This window comes from Aristolochia californica, unplaced genomic scaffold (genome assembly GCF_029961685.1).
Source record: "Aristolochia californica isolate CCGP_79_NKW_82.1479 unplaced genomic scaffold, dmAriCali1.0.hap1 SCAF_6, whole genome shotgun sequence".
Classification (NCBI taxonomy): domain Eukaryota; kingdom Viridiplantae; phylum Streptophyta; class Magnoliopsida; order Piperales; family Aristolochiaceae; genus Aristolochia; species Aristolochia californica.
Genome location: NW_027182257.1, coordinates 15,482,175 through 15,503,509, shown reverse-complemented (window position 1 = coordinate 15,503,509; position 21,335 = coordinate 15,482,175). Strand labels below are relative to the sequence as shown.

The following is a 21,335-nucleotide window of genomic DNA, read 5'->3' as shown; positions in this document are numbered from 1 at the left end:
ACCCAACCCAGTGTCTGGGTGCTGGATTGGACAGCCCACAAGACTATTACAACAGTTGCTCCAAATGATAGAAGTTTAGTAGTCTGTTGTATCTTATTACAACATCTCTTCTTATCTTCACAAGAGTACAACAAATCTGTCAAGTGGATCTTTAATATCTTGGTTACATGCTCTTAAATTTTGAGAATGCACTCCAATGGATCTTTTAAACCCATGACCAATTATTTTATTACTCTCTTCTTGGGTTACCTCACTTTGCAAGGTTCTATTAACAAAGTACCAAAACATTTCAGTAATCAATGGGGTCTAATTCCCTTCCACTTGTAAATGAGAAGAATTCATAGCCCTCATGACAAACTAATTTATTTTCTTTGATCAATAAACCACAGGATTGTAAATTACTTACAAATGATAGTTTTAAGAGGACATCAATGTCATGGTGGTTAAGAATTTATGGTTACAATATTTTTTTCTCCATTTATTTTTTCGTGCTCTAGTTATAAGAAAAAGAGTTTAATCATTTGTATTGTTCCTTTTCTATTGTTCTTCAGCATGCAAAAGACGATAGAACGCTACCAAAGATACTCAAAAGATTTTAACATCCATAGTAAGACAGTAGAACAAAACGTGCAGGTATGCTTGAATATTCTCCACCATATATATTGTTTCCTTTTTATCTTAGCAGATGCATTCTGAAAGTTTACTACCACATATATTATTTCTAAACAAACAATAACGAAGCCTATGTTAGTTATGTATACATCATACATTTTTCAACAGTTTTATGATAAAAAACAATTTTTTGTAGGTTGTCTTCACATAGGATAATATATTCAATAATATTTTATACAACATTCATTTCTCTCGCTGAACACCTATAGCCAAGACATTTGATGCCCTGGAGAAATTTGAGGAAAAATTTTAGCACAATGAAAGCTTCCAAAATGCAACTAGAAGTATGACATTAATTAGGCATTTTGATACAATAGAAGTTCAGTTCATGATCCCTCATCCACATTTGATTTTTTTTTTTTGTTTACTATTTAATTTTAAGCTCTTTTAAATTAATTTAAATGACATGTATCTAGAATGGAAAATGAAATATGAAGGCTCGATTTTTTAACTTGCTAGAATTGCATCCAATTTCTATTACATTTTCACTATGTAGTCTCCTTAATCTATTTGTTGAATTTATGGAGAAGAAAATAATTCACTGATTGTGATAAATTGAGTACATTGGGTCTCTATTTGCAATAGAGCGAGTAAATAAAATATAAGTTGAATTAAAACTATTTTTATCCCTGTTACTCCTAAAGTACAACTCTAAAAGATAAGTCTTAAAATAATTAATTAATTATAATAAAAGTAGAAGAATACTAATACTAAATTAGTCCTCTGAATCTTCTTCCGACGAGATTCCTTTCTATGAGAGTCATGTAAGGTTGTTCTATATTTGTTATGCAACACCTCCTCAAACTGGATTTTGTAAATTCAAATTGTAAAGGATAAAATCTTCATAGATGCAAATAATTCATTTTTTGTTCTCCCCTTATTTGGATATTTTAATTACTTTTATCAAAGCATGTAGAATAAAATACCTCTTTTTTTGTATGTCTTCCTCTACTTCACCCCCTCTAGTTAGGGATAAAAATGACATAAAGACCTAGCTTGAACAAAAAAACATGGGAGAAGAAAATAACTCCAACCATAAGACAAAACTCCATACATCAGTAAAATATGGTCAAAGTTAGAAAAAAATCCTTCACTCAATTCCAGGAAAAAAGGCTCAGGGGCACAAAAAAAAACTACTTACAATTGAAGGATAGCTCAAGAAAAGTTATCACTAGGAGAATAAATGGGCTTGGCACATGTTGGATGTAGAGTGTACTCATGCCACTTTGTCGGTAGTAGGTCTAAAGACATTACTCTGAAATGATGAAAAACTAAAATATGATAAATTGAAGAAATACTAAAGATTGAACAAATTAAAAATGTAAAAACATGACTTGTTACTCAAGATAAGGAAGTGACCAGGTTTATTTCTTGATAGTTAAAACTTCCTCATAGAAGGGAAGAACATAAGCAAACAATGATTTTACATAGAGGATAAACCAAAGTGCATAAAAATTTACCAAAGGAATAACCATCAAGATCAATAAGAGCTCCAACAATTCAACCATAATTTAGACAACAAACTTGCATAGGAAAAGTTGACAAAAAAATTGACCATGCAATAAAAAAACCAGGGATTTAATTAAAATACTTAACTAGAGCTAAGAAAAACCTCCCCCTTTCAACAGAGCAGCGGCTGGTGATTGCAGCAATACGTATAAGGGCAAGAGCATGATAAATAAGCTCCATATGCTATTTATGTTCCTCAATTGAAGTTTGATTTGTCATGATTGAGTAGACCTCTATCAGCAGATTCCAGGTGATTATATACAGCAATTACTCCTTCCTTTTCATGTCTATTCTTCCTTCTAAGAAAGTGACTTTTTTTCATGCATGGTATCACTTTAGCATTACTTCTTTTCGTAAGTGCAGCCTAGAAAGAGGTAATGATGCATCTTTCATAATCTAGAAAACTGATGTTTAAAGTCACTAACTAAAGAAAAATGCATACCCTAGTTAGAATTCCACCTGATTATGATGCATACAATGCTACTCCGAAGCCTTTTGCCTCTTTTCTATGGGTTCTCTTGCCTTCGTGGAGTGCTCTGCAAAAATGATTCATATAGTTTTTTAAGAGATGAGAATTCTAGATGGCCCTACACACTAGTATAGGTTTTTACCACTTCATTATGATAAGTAACCCTCTCGACCAGTCCAAATTCAAATTGATGTCTTCTACATGAAACAATTTACGCTTCTACTATTGGGCACATTGCACCCTCTATACGCCACCATGGGGATCATCATCTTCCTCATAGGCCTCTGACCATACGTCTGTTTCTCGTACATATCCTCTTCAATATTCATGTCATGTAGGGTGATCTCTTGACATTCATCTAGCCCCAAGTACTTAAGTTGGCTCACAGTTATTGGAGGCAAAACACTCTCCCGAGCCTTGCATTGTTCTGGTGACAATGTATTTTTAAACTCGACTTTGAAGTGTATGTAAAGCATCAGATTTGACAACTTCACTGAGTTGGGATTTGATCAATAATTGTCTATTGTCCAAATGAGTAACACAAACTGGAATCCGCAGAGGGACTCTGTGAGGAAAAGGGTATGCTCTACAAATAGGTCGCCACCCTCTTCACAATAACCAAGTTCAGGATTGAGAGGTTGGGCTAACAATACATCTCTTGACAAATTTGGGTGCCCCTCTCCATCGTGCCTTCCATAACCATAGAAACATTGGAGTGCCTTTGTACAACACCAAACAAACACGGCAAAGGGTCAACACTCCTTTCATTGGAAGTTCATTTGAAGTGAAAAATTGACTAGCAATAGAATCCCAATTTAAGTGTTATGGACCATGTAACCCAAAAATTTCAATCAACAATAGAGATTTAGTCTTTGTTTTTCTCCTTATAAGACAAAATGCAGGTAGGAATAAACCACTTGTTTAACTTGTATAACCCAATCAAACAAGAGTGGATTGTTGAAGAGCATGTATTGAAGAGTCTTACATGACTCCCATAACAAAATGTCTCACAAATTCATAATTATTATGACGAAGTTTGACAGGAGTCTCACCGGAGAAGCTCTCAGAGAAGAGTCTTAGCTAAAGGTGTTTTAGTTATGTTAGTCTTCTATTTATATTCAATTATTTAATTATTTTAAGACATATCTATTTGACTTTGGGTGTAACTGGGACAATGGTAGTTTAATTGTAATTGGATTCTACGTGTTTCCTCTATTATAAATAGAGGCTCATTGTACTCAGTCATCAACAAGTTAGTAAAGTACATTTTTTTCCAAAAATTCAACATGGTATCAGAGTGGGTTCTGTTAGTTGACTCGATCCACCCACAAAGATAATGTGATCATTTTTTGATCTATCATCTTTAGTAGTTTAAGTTCATATTCTATTTTTTTCTTTCTTCCCTGTCCTAGTATCTGTTTGTTTCTTGGCATTCACTACTGAATTTTCATATTGAAAACTATATATTGATGAAAATATTTTCGAGTCTACTTTCCAACGCAAAAATAAATTTGGCAATCAGAATTTTCTACAAAGAGAAATCAATATTTGAAGAAGCAAAGGTCAGGCTGCAATAGAGGTTCAAGTAGCAACAAAAAGCTTCACTTTTCAAGCCATTTTAAGCCATCAAGAATGAGACTTTATATGAAGATTTATATTAAAAATTAAATATATTTAATTCTGTCTTCTACTTTGTCAAACCAATTTTCAATCTATTTTTTTTAGAGAGAGATATCAATTTTGCAAGAGTAAACAGTCATGTTGGCCAAAGATGAAAGAGTAATCAGTTTGACCAGATTATAGAGTCCAAAATCTATCAGATTATTTCTCTCAAAAGAAATATATCTTATAAAAAAAATTTATACTTGGATGAAATGTATCAAAGTCTAGTTTCAGAAGGAGAAAATTTTATGTCAATCTGATCTATATTTAAGGAGATATTCACATTGGAGTCAACAAGGGTCAAGGTACAGAAGGAAGAAAATCATGAGGGCATAAAAGATTCAAGAAATAATTTTTTCAGTCAAATTAGGTAAAATTTAAAGTTCTTTGATTCTAGTTGCTTGAGAAACAAACCATTTGTGATTATGAGCTATATATCTAGAGATAACAAAATCAGAAGTGCCAAAGGTCATTTCTGTCAAAAATCTCTTTTTTTCCCTATTTTCACTCCTATTGTCTTTCCACGTATTGACGTGAATTGAGTTTTTTTTCTCTCATAAAATCTGAGTTTTTTAGCCAAATTTATCGTCTAATCAAAGAGTTTTGGTTAGACTTAGTCACTCCACGATGTTCTCATTCAAGGTATGTAATATCTTGTTTCGATGTTGTTTTCAAGTTTTGAGTTTAAGTTACTTTGTTGTGTATTTTCCGCATAGTTAACTTTGAAAAATTATGGTTGCCCCAAAAAAGTTAAACTTGGTCAAGTTTATTAAATTCTACCATTATAGTCTCCCCTAGTTTTTTTTTTTTTAAAAAAGGTCACTACGGAAGTATGTGTGTTGCATGGTTGCCTCCTTCCAATTAAAGTTGTTTTCCTCAACTATTTCTAAAGTTTATCATCTTGTGTTTTTGTTACTTTAGATCAATGCCTAGACCCACTACCTAAAATGTGTTACAAGGTGGGACCAAACCCACCATAACCACATGAGCTAGCATGATGAGTCATCACACGAGCTGGAAGCCTTATCACATGAGTTGGAAGATTTGGAAATCTTCCTTGATTATTGTAATTGATTTATCTTCCCTTGATTTATGTAGATTTGGATACTCATGATTGATGTAATTAGGGATATTAGGGATCCTAAGTTATCTCTAAAGGTTTCTTAAATATGTAATGGAAATAGTATAAATAGGGGACTTGGTTGAAGGGTTCAATCAAGCTCTCCACTTCTCAACTCGTGGAAGAATCTCTCTCTAGCCTAAAGTCTTTTTCTCTCTTTTCTCTTCTATCCTCTCTACCCGAGCTCTCTCTCTCACTCTCTTTGATCTTTTTCTTCTCCCTCTCTCTCTCTCTTTGCTCTTTTTCTTCTCCCTCTCTCATCTTGCTTGAGGTTTCAAGAATGGACCCCCACGTCAAAAGAATACTCTAAAAAGTTATGATCAAAACTACTCATAGACGGCTCTTTGTGAAGCAAGATTGAAGCTTGTGAGATAAATTTTTCATTCTTGTTATTATTACTTCATGCTCTTGGTTTTAGAATATTTAGAAGATCATTCAGAGATGATTTTATTGCTATTTTGATCTTATGAAATTGTTAGAAGATAGACCCAAACCCACACGACCAAGGAAGACCCACATATCTAAGAATATTATAAGATGGGTCACACGACCAAGGAACGCCCACAAGATGGGCCCAAACATGTACAAGTAGGACCCACCATGATTACCATGAGCTGATATCCTTATCACATAAGTCGAAAGATCAAGAAGGACTCACAAAGGCATTTTTATCTTATGGTCACTTCCTAGAAGAGTTCTAGTTTGAGTTATGTTTGTCCTTTATCTATATTGAGTTATTTAATTATGCTAGCACTTATCTTTAAGTGTTAGAGTTTGGGTGTAATTGGGATAAAGGTAATTAATTTTATTTTTTGAAATGATGCAAAATTTTATTATGAGAGCTCAAACGAGCAAATTATGTTAGAGTGGGCCATCGTGTGAATGGGCTGCCGTGGATGTCGTCTCGTGAAGGTGGGTGTGATGTTATGGTCCTGGGGTTAAGTACTTGGTTTTCCTCTACCTACCAGGCCGATTTGTTGGGTAGTATTGGCTAGGTACCTAACAGATTACAAGAAGGGAAACTTTCACAAATAATGAGAGATTGCGGGGAGGTTCTGAATTTTGCCAATTTATCAGCCAAAGAATTGGCTGATTTAGGAACGAGCTTCCAATTACAATGAATAAATGATGCAATATTAGCAATACAATCAGTGATTGGCCAGTGGAGCCAAGGAGGGGAGCTATCTTTTGAACACCAGCTAATGACAACCTTTGAGTCGCCTTCAATAATCAGCTTGCCATGAAGCCGCTCTTTAAAGATTTGGAGACCGAATAGAAGAACACTCACTTCAGCAATATTTGAATCAGCAATACCCACTGGCTCTGCATAGGATAGAATAGGGTCTCCACTGCTGTCTCTAAAAACACCACCAGCTCCAGCTGGCCGAGGATAACCTAAAGCATTGTCATCAAAATTGAGTTTGGTACAATCGTAAGGGGGAGGATCCCATGTGGCCATAACCAGATTCGTACAGGGGCCCACCATGTGTGCGATCAAACCCCAATTTTCTCGAAGGGAAACGCCCGATAGAGAAGCAAACTCCTTCCTATAATGTAGCCAACTTGAGATAAGGCCCACTGCCTGAGAAGCTATATTATTCGGGTTGCTAGCCTTGGAGTTGAATCTCCGGTTGTTTCACACGAGCCATATACACCATGGGACATGCGCAAGGCATGCCAAGAGAATTTACCTTACCCAACTTAGGAAGGCATATCCCCATAGCCATCTCAAAGTTGCCAAAAATGGTCCTGATGTAACCCCATTTGGAGACCAATCTTCTGAAATATCTTCATCCAAACTTGCCAAGAAAAGTCACAATATAAGAGAACATGCTTGACTATCTCATCGCACACACCACAAAGGGGACAAGTGCGATTGGGGGCAGTGTAACCTCTTTTATGGAGGTTGAGGTGAGGATTTGTTCCCTGATGGTCATCCACATGAAGAATTTGATTTTTCTAGGTGCTGAGAGCTTCCATGCCACGTTTGCCTTGTGCTCATGCATGCTGTAATCTTGTTTTCTAATGTGAGAGTAGGCGGATGCAACTATGAATCGGCCATTAATGTTGGACTTCCATGTCAGTTTATCAACTGCATGCAAAGGTAGTTTTATTGTAATCAAATTCTACTACCTTCCTCTATTATAAATAAAGGTTCATGTACTTTGATTATAATAAGTTAATGAAGTCAATGAAGTATTTATCTTTTCCATAAATTCAACATGGTATCAGAGCAGGTTCTATGAGTTGATGTGGTCAACCCACAGAGGTAATGAAGTTCTCTTTTCTGAACTATCATCTTTAGTGGTTAGGGTTCGTAGTTATTTTTTTCAATCCCTATACCCGTTAGTTTTTTATATTTTTCACCTCTATAATGAGAGTTTCATATAAGGTCAGATTGCAAAAGAGGTTCGAGCAGCAGCAGAAGAAATTTTCAACTTCTGAGGTAATGTTTGCTATAAAGAAAGAGACTTTATATGAAGAATTATATATCAAAGTTTATATATATATATATAAGTCTATTTACTTACCTATTCAACCAATTTTTTATCCGAGTTATCTACAAAGAAAAAAATATACTTAAAGCAGGAAAGGGCAGATTGCAAAAGATGTTCGAGCAACAACAGAAAACTTCAAATTCTGAGGTATTTTATATGATCAAGAAAGAGACTTAATTTGAATAATTATATATAAAAAGAAATATCTGTAAGTCTATTTTCTTATCTATTCAACCAATTCTCGATCTGAATTTTTTATAAGGAGATATTGATCTTGGAAGAGTCAATGGTCATGCTGGCAAAAAAGGAGAAATAGTGCTTAGTTTGGCCTAATGATAGAGACCGAAATCTATCAAATTATTTATCTTCTAATAATTATATTTTATGAAGGTAAGTTATACTTGGATGAAAGGTATTTAAGTCTATTTTCATAAGGAAAAAAATTCATGTCAATCTGAGCTATATTTAAAGATATATTCACATTGGAATAATCAAAGGTTATGCTAGTATTCTGTTGCATTGAAAAATCCTAATTTAAGCCCATTGTTTTGTGTCTCTTTTTGAGTTGATATATCAGGAAAATATCTCACTTATACCTGGTTTGAGGGCTTATTTATACATCTTTGTTATTTGGGCTTATTACTACTGTTGAATTTAGGATCCCTTTTCCAATATTTAAATCAAGGGAAAAGAGAAAGAAAATGGAGAAAAGGGGAAGATGACTCTCGGGTAGAGAGCAAAAGAGAAGAGGAACAAGGTGTGAGCCAAGCAAAGAGAGAGATTTGTTCAAGAGAAAACTGTAGAACTTGATTAATTCCAAATTACAAGACCTCTATTTATAGTAGAGGAAGTGATTGAGTACTTATACAATTAACCTTTAAATCTCCTAATTACATTCCAACTCAAACTCTCTAAGATAAGTCTATCATGAAAGGATAACATAATCTAATAGAGTTCTAATATATGTTGAACTATAACTCTTCTTCAAGAATGTGGAGATAAGGGAGGAGGCCAGCTCGTGGCCTTATCCTTGTGGGTCCCATGTGATCTTCCAGCTCATATTGATAAGATTCCAACTCGTGGTATCTTTGTAGGTCCCACTTGATCTTCAAGTCTTCTAACTCATTTCAGCTTGTGCTTCTTTTCTTCTTAACTCGTGCTTGCTTGGGTGAGGACTCTTCTTGGCATTCCACGTCCTCATGGTGGGTCCCACCAGCACGTGCACCATGGTGGGTCCCACATTGTAACAACTACAGCCATGATATTTTGTTCAAGCTGGGATCACTGCCATTACCTCCCAGCTTGAGGGGGAGAAGTACAAGAAGTACAAGAAGTACAAGAAATAAGTATTTTATTAAATATGTTGTGGATAAGTTTATGTGACATAAATATTCAAAAAAGGGAGAACACAAAAGATGAAGCTTTTGCATCTAAGAAAAAATATTTATATCGGATTATGATTATTTCATGTGTCCTTCTACAAGGTTTATTATTTTGGTTCGTGTTATATGTGTTGAAAGATGGTCGTGTTACATTACAACTGCTGCTATTATGTCTCTTTGGATGAGACATTATTGTTGAAGAAGAAGTAGCCTTAGTACCTTTTCTCGTACCATAATTTATTTGACTCTAAAAAATATCATGATTGGGACATAAGGAGAGTCGGTGCCTGGATTGGGACACCATGATAAATTTAACTCTCAAAAATATCACGGTTGGGATACCATGAGAGTCGGTGTCCGGATTGGGACACCATTATAAATAAACCCACTACCCCCCCTTAATGATTTTTATTACATCTACCACTTGAGAGTCGTTGTCTTATGGAGGGACACGGTGGTGGACACTTCAGAGCAATGCCCATAGACACACTACCTACAGAAGACGAAGTGTGCCCTAATCCAGCATTAGGACTGGAGCATGGAGCAATGTCTTACCGACTAGGAGTGATTTTTACTCTCACTTATATTATGTCAGTATAGCCTCATTGAAGGATGTACCAGCATGAGGGGGAGTGTTGAAAGATGAAGGCATATTGGAGGATGTGCCATTTTATACAAAAAAATTATTTACATCATTTGCAGCAAGCTGGGAGTTCATGTTGTTCTCTCACCCCCAGCTGGAGGGAGAGTGTTGGAAGATAGGCCCAATCCCACATGACCAAGGAAGACCCACATATCTAAGAGTATTATAAAATGGGTCACACAACCAATGAACGCTCACAAGATGGGCCCAAATACATACAATTAGGACTCACCATGGTTACCATGAGCTGGCATCCTTATCACATAAGTCAGAAGATCAAGGACTCACAAATGCATCTTTATCTTATGGTCAAGTCCTAGAAGTGTTCTATTTTTAGTTTTGTTTGTCATTTCTCTATATTGAGTTATTTAATTATGCTAGTAGTTATCTTTAAGTGTTAGAGTTTGGGTGTAATTGGGACAAATGTAGTTTTATTATAATTGGACTCTACTACCTTCCTCTATTATAAATAGAAGTTCATTTACTCTGATAATAATAAGTTAATGAAGTCAATGAAGTATTTATATTTTCCATAAATTGAAAATAAATTATTGAGATTTATGCATCTCAGATTAGAAGAAGTTTACCTAGGCAATTTTGTCGATTTTCAAGTTCTTGGCTGAAAAATCGGTTTATGTCGAGATTTTTTGCATAAAAAATTTAATTTTGTGGGAACAAGATTTTCCTGATGAAGAAAAATGTTCTTGAGCCTATTATGAGTGATTTTTGATCCATTGGATTTCAGAAATCTAATTACTTAGCTTTTATTCTAAGCTTCTCCATTAATCGAGTTCTTTGAAGAACTCTACTCGGTTTTGTGAATTTTTGGAGAATTTTTTGAGAGCCACGAGTTGGCTGATTGTTCATGGAAAATCAAGAATAGAATATTGTGTTTACATAAAAGGAATCAAGATCAAAATAAGAAAGGAAGTTGTCCTTTGAAAGTCTAGTTGATGCCAATCCATTGGAAGAAAGATTGCTATTTTTGAAGATCTCACAATATCTTCTTGATTAGGCCTGATTTTGTTTGATTTTTGATCAATCATATCTTGCCTAATTCATGAGGAACCGAATATATATTGGTTTCAAGCTGGAGTCAAATATTTTTTTGGAATGATCTTGGAAATATCTAATTCGGAATTGCTACCTTACCTTACTTGATCTCATGTTTATTGATTGAGTTTTGCTATTCTCTACAAGGAAGACTAGAGAATTAATTATTGAAAATTTTGGCCACCAATTCCACTGGGCTAAGAGGGTTCCCTCCTTGCCAAAAGATTTGATAAGCTCGGGTTCTCCTCCCATCTACCCGAGCTAGCCTTGGCTACACTTGAATTTCCAAGCATCTTACTTAGGCTACTTCAAATTTGCCTCTTATGACTGAAGAATACATGATAACAAAATGATATTCTCAAGATTACTACCATACCTTTGTGAGGGATATCAAATTTCTTGAGTTGGTCCTTATCGGTTCGACAATTCTTTATGACAAGGGACTTACTTGGTCACCTCACCAAACTTGGGCTACCCATTGATGAAGAAGATATTGCTTGTGCCAAGTGGTTAAAAATGACACTTTGGTAATTAGTTGGCTCATCAACAGTATGGAAAAATCTATCTCGAAACAATGTTATTCATCTCAACACCGCAAAACAAATTTGGGAGACATGTGCTAAGTTGTACTCTAGTTCCGACAACTTACACATGCCATATGATATTCTCCAAAGAATGTTGAACACTAAACAAAGAGAAATATCTATGGATATTTGGCTCGTTTTAGAGGTCTTCTTCAAGAATGGAAGCTAGCTCAGCCTACTTCCATAGATGTCTTTGTCCAAGACAAGCAGAAGGAAACCTTAACCATTGCCGTTTGCCTAGCAAACATTAAGCCATATCTCGAAGTTGGTAAAAGTCAACTCCTTAACGCCTTTGCTATTCCCGCCTTTGATGATGTATGTGCCACATTACTCAGCATTCTAGACTCTTCTTCTCTTTCTCCTACTGAAGTGTCATTCGCTATGTACTCCGGACATAGGTGAACATCAACCGACCGCGGCCGAGGCCATGGAAGAAATTATAGAGGAGGAAGAGGAAGAGGTGGAAGAAATTTTTTTGCCAAAACAAACGGCAGGGTATGCACCCAATGTGAGAAATATGGCCACACTATAGATCAGTGCTTTAAAATCCATGGCATATCGAATTGGGTTAAGGATAATCAAACCTTAGTAAGTGATACAAAGGAGGACCAGTCTAACCCACCAACAGAAAAGAAAACCCTTATTGATGTTGAGTATGACTTATTCCAGAAAATGAAAACTTTGATGGTCTCTCCTCCAAGTTCCTCCTCAACTACTACTGCCACCACCGCTTCAGGTATGCCTATCACTTCATCCTCATCATCCTGGATAATTGACTCAAGGGCCTCCAAGCATCTCACAGGTAATAAAAATCTACTCCACTCAGTTTCTCCTTGTCTCTCGAATAAATTTGTTACCATAGCTTACGGCTCCCAATCTAAAGTTCTTGGGAAAGGATCCACCTCTGTTACACCATCACTTCCACTCACAGATAATTTCTTTTGTTCCTACTTTTCCCATGAATCTTGTATCTATAAGTCAGCTAACACAACATTTCAATTGCTCAATTACCTTCTCACCCACTTCGTGTATGTTTCAGGATCTTATAACGACGCAGGTGATTGGTGGAGGCCATGAATAAGGGAGCTCTACTACCTGGATGTGCCTCAAATAAATGCCGTCTCAACCAAGGAAACTAAGACAAGTCTATGGCACAATTGGTTGGGACATCCATCCTCATAATTTCTTCATCTTCTTTTTCCTACCTTTTTTTTTTTTTTTTAGAAGAGTTGTAAATGTATTCAATAAGAAAAAATACAAACCTAGAGACTAAAAAGACATTTCCTCCACAACAAGATGTTGGAGGGTCTTTTTCCTACCTTTAAAGATAGGTTAAATTTAAATTGTGAAGTGTGTCAACTGAGCGAACATTAGAGGACCACTTACTCACCTCGTCCATAACTTAAAAGTGTTGCTCCTTTTTCATTGATCCACATAGATGTTTGGGGACCCTCGAGCGTCTCAAACATTTCTCGACTCAAGTGCTTTATTACCTTTATTGATAATTTTACTCATTCGACATAGCTATTTCTTTTTAAAGAGCGATCTATAATACCATCCATATTTAAATCCTTTCATGATGTGTTTGTCACTTTTGTCAAAAAATCAAAGTACTTAAGTCTGATAATGCCAAAGAATATACTCCCAGAGATCTTGATTATTTTTGTCAAGAGAATGACACTATCCATCAAATATCTTGTGCTTACACCCCCCAACAGGATTGGTGTAGCAGAACGGAAGAACAATCACCTTCTTGAGGTAGCTCACAAGTTATTGTATTCCATGAAAGTCTCATACTTTTGTTGGTCGCATGCCATCCTTACTGCACATTTTCTTATAAATAGGCTACCCTCTTCCGTTCTCGGTCATAAATCCCCATATTTCTAATTGTTTTCACATGGTAATCCTTTTTCTCTTTCCTTGAAAGTCTTCAGTTGTACAGGCTTTGTTCGTATTAGCTCCCCACAACATATTAAACTTGATCTAAAATCAATTAAGTGTATCTTTTTAGGAGACTCTCGCACGCAAAAAGGTTATATTTGCTACAATCCCACTCTCTAAAGGTTACATGTGTCTTGGGAGTTTTTTAAAAGACTCTTCATATTACTTTGACAATGCTCCTCCAAGTTTCTCTTATGTCCCAGCTTCTCCTTGACCGGTTGTGCCTTGTGCTACGAATACTGTTCAACCCCCTGAAGCGCTGGTTGACACCACACCTGTGGAGTATGTGGATCCCATCGAGGTAAGTCCATCTTCTCCTGTTCCTTTTGGACCATAATATGATACTTGACCCATTACCTTAAGAAAAAAACCTAGAACTTGCACTAGGCCCTCTACTTCTCACCAAATATCTAGTTTTGTGTCTCACAATCATTAATCCTCTTCATGTTGTCAATTTCTTGCATCTATCTCCTCCATCTTAGTCCCATAGTCCTATCAGGAGGCTCTGAAACATTTAGGGTAGAAGGCAACAATGGATGAAGAAATATAGACACTCTATGAAGATCAAACATGAGCTTTAGTTCCTCTTCCATCAGGAAAAAAAACCTATCAACTTTAAGTGGGTCTTTACAGTTAAACACAATACGGATGGGTCAGTTGCTAACCTTAAGTACCGCCTCATTGCCAAAGGCTATACGCAATGTTTTGGGATCGATTATGAGGAAACATTCTCTTCGGTGGGTGGCCAAAATGAACTCGATACGTATTTTATTATCTCTTGCTGCTAATTCTTCCTGGCTGGTCTATTAGCTTGATGTAAAAAATATTTTTCTCAATGGGGGATATAAAGGAATAAATTTATACGCAACAACCACCTGGATTTGTGGTTGAGGGGGAGTCGGTATGTCAATTGAAGAAATCCCTCTATGGTCTAAAACAGTCTCCTCGTGCATGGTTTGATAAATTTAGCCAAACACTCATACAGGTTGGATTTCACAGATGTTCCATAGATCACTCCATGTTTCTTAAAGATACACCTAAAGCGAAAGTGATTTTGGCTGTATATGTTGATGATATTTTCTTAACCGGTAGTGATCCCAAGGGCATTCAGGAAACCAAGGAAAATATATGTGAAGAATTCAAGACAAAAGATCTTGGACTACTTAAAATACTTTCTAGGTATTGAAGCACTATAGTCCAAACATGAGATTATACTATCTCAAAGGAAATATGTCCTTGATCTACTAGAGGAGATAGGAATGATGGGGTGTAGACTAGTATAAACCCCAATGGATTCCAATACAAAATTATCTATAGGCACTGGAGAAGATGTGGATATCGGGAAATATCAAAGAATTGTGGAAAACTCGTTTATCTCTGTGTAACAAGGCTGAATATATCATATGTAGTAAGTGTTGTGACTCAATACATGCACAAACCACAACTTACTCATTGACAAACACTAGAAAGAATATTGTGACATTTGAAAGGAGCTTTAGGAAGAGGGCTTCTCTTTAAGAACCATGGTCACTTCAACATTGAAGGGTTCTCAGATGCAGACTGGGCCAGATCCCTAAATGCCAAAAAATTTACTTTGGGATATTGTACAATGGTTGGAGGAAACTTGGTAACATGGAGAAGCATAATGTAGTTGCAAGGTCTAGTGCAGAAGCATAATACAAGGCCATGACACACACAATTAGTGACCTTCTATGGATTAGATCCCTTCTCACAAAACTGGGATTCTATAAAGAAGCTCCTATAGATCTACATTGCGATAATCAGGTGGCGATATATATCACCTCAAATCCGGTCTTCCATGAGAGAACAAAGCACATTAAGGTAGATTGTCATTTTATATGAGAGAAATTCTAAGCTGACATATTATCTCTCAAACATATCTCCTCACAAGGGCAAGTTGTAGACATTCTCACCCAACCTGTCACTCATAAGATCTTGTCCACCATCTGCAACAATTTGTTCATATACGATCTTTTCTTACCCCCAGCTTGAGGGGGAGTGTTACAAGGTGGGACCAAATCCACCAAGACCACACGATCTGGCATGATGAGTCATCACACGAGTTGGAAGATTTGGTAACTTTCCTTGATTATTGTAATTGATTTATCTTCCTTTGATTTATGTAGATTTGGATAATCATGATTGATGTAATTAGGGATATTATGGATCCTAACTTATCTTTGAAGTTTCCCTAAATATGTAATGGAAATAGTATAAATAGGGGTCTTGGTTGAAGGGTTCAATCAAGCTCTCCACTTCTCAACTCATGGAAGAATCTCTCTCTAGCTTGACTTTTTCTCTCTTTTCTCTTTTGTCCTCTCTACCCGAGCTCTTTCATCCCCCCCCCCTCTCTCTCTCTCTCTTTGCACTTTTTCTTTTCCCTCTCCCATCTTGCTCGAGGTTTCAATCATGGGGTCCTAATTCAACAAAATGTACAGGAGTGTGCTCTAGATCCAGCTTGAGTCAAGTATTTTATTCTTCACCCAAGAGGTGATATGTGTTTGAGCTACCCTTAAAAAGTGAGTAGTCTCTCTGTTAAGCCCTTTAATTGGCCTTTTTTTTTTGCCTTTAAAATTCAGTGGAGTGTGTTTTAGACTATGACTTGTATATGAAGCTTTGTCGTATGGCTAGGAGTGATTTTCTTCTCTGATATCGTGATTTGTCCAAACTGGGTCTCTCTGTCTTTTTTATCCCTAGCTAGAGGGAGAGAAATAGAAAAGAAGTACAAGAAAGAGGTATTTTGTTCCACATGTTGTGATAACCAAAATATGCAAGAAAGGGGGAAGACAAAAGATGAAGTTTTTGCATCTATGAAGAATTTTTTCTAGCCAAAATAAAATTGAAGACAAAACATCTCTTTCATTACAAGCTGAAGTTATAAACTTCAATTTGAGGGGAAGTGTTGAAGAGAAGGAATGGAAGAGTCTTATGTGACTCTCATAACAAGAAATCTCATAAAGCCAAAATTATTATGATGGAGTCTTATAGAAGTCTCATAGGAGGAACTTTCATAGAAGAGTCTTAGTTAAATGTGTTTTAGTTATGTTACTGTTCTATTTATGTTCAGTTATTTAGTTGTTTTAGGACTTATCTTTAAGTATTTGACTTTGGGTATAACTCGGACAAAGGTAGGTTAATTTTAATTGGATTCTACTTGTTTACTCTATTATAAATAGAGACTTATTGTACTTAGTTAACAACAAGTTAGTGAAGTATTTTTCTTTTCTAAAAATTCAATACAAACAACCAAGAACAGTAGATCATATGCTAAAAGAACACTATGGACAACATCTAACTACGACTAAATAAAAACAAGGATGGGTTCAAAGTAAAAGAAATGGTCTTGGATGAATTCTAACATTGGAACTGTGCTTCAGCAAGATTGAAGGGACTAGATGTAAAATCCAGGAAGTAGACTTATACTTCTTATATGACTTGGAAACATCACTAGAATAAAATATATTCAGAAAAAGGAAATTGATAATTTTCAGATGCTATTAAAAAAAATGAGGCGCGTGCCTGTCCTTCCTCTCCTTTCCTCTTCCTCTTCCATATTCTTCCTTTTAATCCCACATTACTCAAAGCAATGGGGACTTCCTAGGTTAAATACAAAAGCCCATCTACCCTCTTTGAGTTCGTATGAGACTCACACATGCACGTGTGAGGCTTTCATGCTTGCATGTGTGCATAGTCTTGTATGTGTGTGGCCTGCCACACATATTCAGGTGGGCCTACATGTCAAATGTGCGACATGTGGGACCAAAGCAAGATGAGCTTTTTGAAACGATCAGATTGATCTGACCATTGGTATGGATCAATATTAGAGCCATTGGATGGAAATGGTTACAAATCTGAACCACTGAATCAGGTAGTTATAGATCTATACCATTGGTTCATTCGATTACACATCTGAACTATTGGATCAATTGGTTACAAGATCTAAACAGTCGGATGGAGCGATTACAAATATTAATGGTCAGATCATGCCATTACTAATCTAACGGTTAGATCAAAAGCCATTACAGATGTGGGAAAATACAGTCTGTATATATCTATGAATACAATATGTACAACATGTGGAAAATATAGTCCATGTATAGCTGTGAATACTGCATGTGCTACATGTGGGAAAATATAGTTTGTGTACAACTGTGAATATTTGACTTTCTCTAGTGATAGTATTTCCTGATTTGTAGGGATTAGATTAGATGTTGATTTGATTTTGATTTGTATTTCCAGGATTAGGTAGTTACCTAATATAGTGACACTCTGTTGTAAATATAAATCATTGTAATTCCTTTCTCATTTAGTTCAGTACAATTACCAAGTTCGACTTATTTTGTCATGGTATCAGAGCTTTAAGTTCATTTTTTTGGTGAAATCACATTCAAATCATGAATTCTAGTATCTTTTTTTTTCTCTAAACCATGTTTTCATTCACCAAAACCAATAATGCTTCAGAAGTTTTTTTGATTAACAACTACAAGTTTGCCATAATGGGAGAATTACAGAATATTCAAGCAGCATATAGGTTGAACAAGAAAAATTATTTGAAGTGGTCTCAATTGGTCAGCACGTTCTTGATGAGAAGAGGAAAACTGAGTCACCTGATTGGCACTAGTTTGAAACAAGTGATCCTAAATTTATTGTTTGGGATGAATAAGATTCTTTGGTGATGTCTTAGTTATGGAACTCTATGTTACCAGAAATCAATGACACATGTATATTTTTTAGCATGACCAAGGAGATTTGGGAAGTAGTCAGCCATACCTATTCTAAAGTTCATGATGTTGCACTGATCTACGAGATCAAGACAAAAATTTCAATGGCTAAATAGGTAAATAGATCAGTCACAAAATATTTAAAATTTTTAAAGAACCTATGGCAAGAGATGAGTCATTATTGTTGGAAGATGGGCTCAAGCCCACAAACTCAAGGCTAGAAGCCCACACGTCAAAGGAGTGGCAAAGTGGTTATTTATGATATGTTCCATAAGGATGGCATGGATATGTAAATACATTGTCTTAGTATGTCTTTTAATCTATTGAGTTGTAACCTAAGGGCTTTGTAACACTATAAATAAGAGCATTAACTAAGAGGTAAGGAATTCAATCCTTCTCCTCTATTTGGAAAAACGTCCAGCCACCCTCTCTTCTCTCTTGACGCATTCTCTCCTTCCCTTAATCCATACTCAAACGTCCTTCACCTTTCTCCCTCTTCTCTCTCTTCTCTCCTTCTTCTTCCATGTTAACCTAGAGTCATTCTCTTGGGGTCCTAAGTTCTACATAGTATCAAAGCAGGTTGGTCCTGAGTTCGAGTCCCGCTCCCACTGAATTTGTCCCAGGTATTTCTGGTGAATTTGTCCCGGGTTTTTCCGGTGAGTTTGTCCATGGGTTTTCCCGTGCGAGGGAGTGTTGGAATATTTGTTTGTATCGACTGGGCCAGTCCTTGTATAAGATCCGTGTGGTTGCTTTCCTAAGAGGTTCGAGCCTTTTAGCGCATTGGTTTCAACAATTATCAATGCAAAAGATATAATTTTTGAGTTTCTTGCTGGATTAAATATTGGGTTTGATGCTGTAAGAGTGCAAATACTTGGAAAAGAGGATTTGCCATCTTTGAATGAGGCAATAGAAATTGTTCTTGCTGAGGAAGGTAGAAGGGGTGTTATGATTGAAACTCCTACAATAGAGAGTTTGGCGTTGGTGTCCAAAAATTCTACTATAAAGAGTTATGGCTCCGAGCAGCATCTTGATAAAGGTAGTGAGCAAACTGATCTATCAAGACTATCCAACAAGGACTCTTTGTGGTGTACATATTGCAAAAAACCGCGCTATACTAAGGAGAAGTGTTGGAAACTCCATGGCAAACCTCAAACAATGGACAAAAAATGGTCCGAGAAGAATGAACAAACAAAAGGACTGGGGCAAGCACATATGGCAAACACACTATCAAGGAATGAAGAAAACTTCCCATTACCAAATTCAAAAGAGAGGAAATTGAAAAATTGAGGACTTTGTTAGGGACATTAGACAAGTCGCCTAAACAGGTGCTTGTTCTTTGGTGTTCTCAGGTATTTCTGGTCCTTCTTGTCATTTTTCCTCTACTCATGTTTTTAATACCTCATATAAGGTCTCCTCTAACTCCCGGGTCATTGACTTAGGAGCTACAGATCACATGACCCATTCATCTAAAATTTTTTTCTCCTATACCCCTTGTGCTATCAATATAAAAATAACCATGGCCGATGGATCAGTGACAACTGTGGCTGGCAAGGGGGGGTGTCTTTTTGAGTGGTTGCCTTACACTTAAGAATGTCCTCAACATCCAAAAATTATGCACAAATATTGTGTCAATCCAAAAACTCACTGCTGATTCTAATTGAAATGCGCCTTTTTACCCCTCTCATTGAGTGTTTCAGAAACATGGCACAAAGAGGATCTTTGGACGTGTTAAAGAGAGAGACGGTCTTTACAATATTGAAGAATCAAATGAATAACATAAGAGTTTTTATCACCATTATCATTCCTTTTCGACTCATTAAAATGTAATAAAGATAGGATCTGGCTTCAACACCTTCGTCTTGGTCACCCATCTTTTAAGGTTCTCAAAATAGTGTGTTAACTTGCAAAACACAAACGTGTTTATTTTCCTATCAACAATAAAAGAAAATCAATTCATTTTTCCTTGGTTCATAGTGATATTTGGGGACTTTCCACTATTGCTAATGTTTCTAGGGCATGATGGTTTGTCTCATTTATTGATGATTACACTCTTGTATCTTGGATTTTTTTGTTAAAAAATAAATCTGGTGTGAGTATCAAGAGTCTTCTTGTGTTAACACTCCCCAACAAAATGGAATGGACGAATGCAAGAATGGTCACCTTCTAGCTGTTACAAGGTTTTCTTGTTTAAAAAAATTGCCCCAGAGCAGTACTGGGGGGGGGGTGGGTGGGTGGGTGGTGGGGGGGGGGAAGCAATTTTTATTTTTGATCATCTCATCAATAGGCTCCCTACAAGTGGTATGGATTTCAAAAGGCCAAAGAGTGTTCTCCAACATTTCATTACACATTTTAATGCATCCACTAATCTTGTCCCAAAAATATTTGGCTCTGTTAAACTTGTTCATGTGCAATCTCAAAACAGGGGTAAACTTGACCCTCAAGCTCTTAAATGAGCGTTTGTTGGCTATTTCTTCACAAAAAGGGGCTACAAATGTTATCATCCTTCAACAAGGAAATTTTATGTGTCTGCTGATATTGCTTCTATCGAACATGATCATTACTTTACTAGTCCTTATCTTCAAGAGGATAAATCTCTTATAGAAGATAAAAACATGAGTTTGTTTCTCCTTGATTTTTCAGCTGTTGTTTTCGAGCCAAACATTCTACCAAACACCACATCCAAGTCAAACTTGCAGTTAGAAGTTGGGCCTCATACATCCGAGTCGCGAGGAATGTTACATGGGATGCAAACTCAAGACTCTAATGGTCCATTGTAGTTTTACTCAAAGGGAAGAGTACCGATCTCTAAACTTGTGTCTGCACAATCATCCGATTCTACTTTTGGTCATATCGAAGAAAGTGCTCCACCGAATGATAACATCCTTGAAACACTTGAACAACAGGATTGTGATGTTCCTATTGCTCTTAGAAAAGGAGTTAGAGCTTGTACCAAACACCCGCTGTATTTCTTCATATCCTATAATATTTTTTCTCCTAAACACAAGGCCTTTCTTACTAATCTAAATGAAGTTGCTATTCCTAAAACATTATCCGAGGCTT

At 36.2% G+C, this 21,335-nt stretch overlaps 1 protein-coding gene across 1 annotated transcript in view; it reads left to right on the top strand.

Annotated features, from left to right (window-relative positions):
* Positions 1-21,335, top strand: part of LOC137934161 (MADS-box protein SOC1-like) — a 101,104-nt gene that overhangs the window by 28,592 nt on the left and 51,177 nt on the right. The window contains exon 3 of the mRNA XM_068778413.1: positions 552-633. Within this exon, the coding sequence (XP_068634514.1) occupies positions 552-633 (82 nt within the window). The remainder of the gene's footprint in view (positions 1-551; positions 634-21,335) is intronic.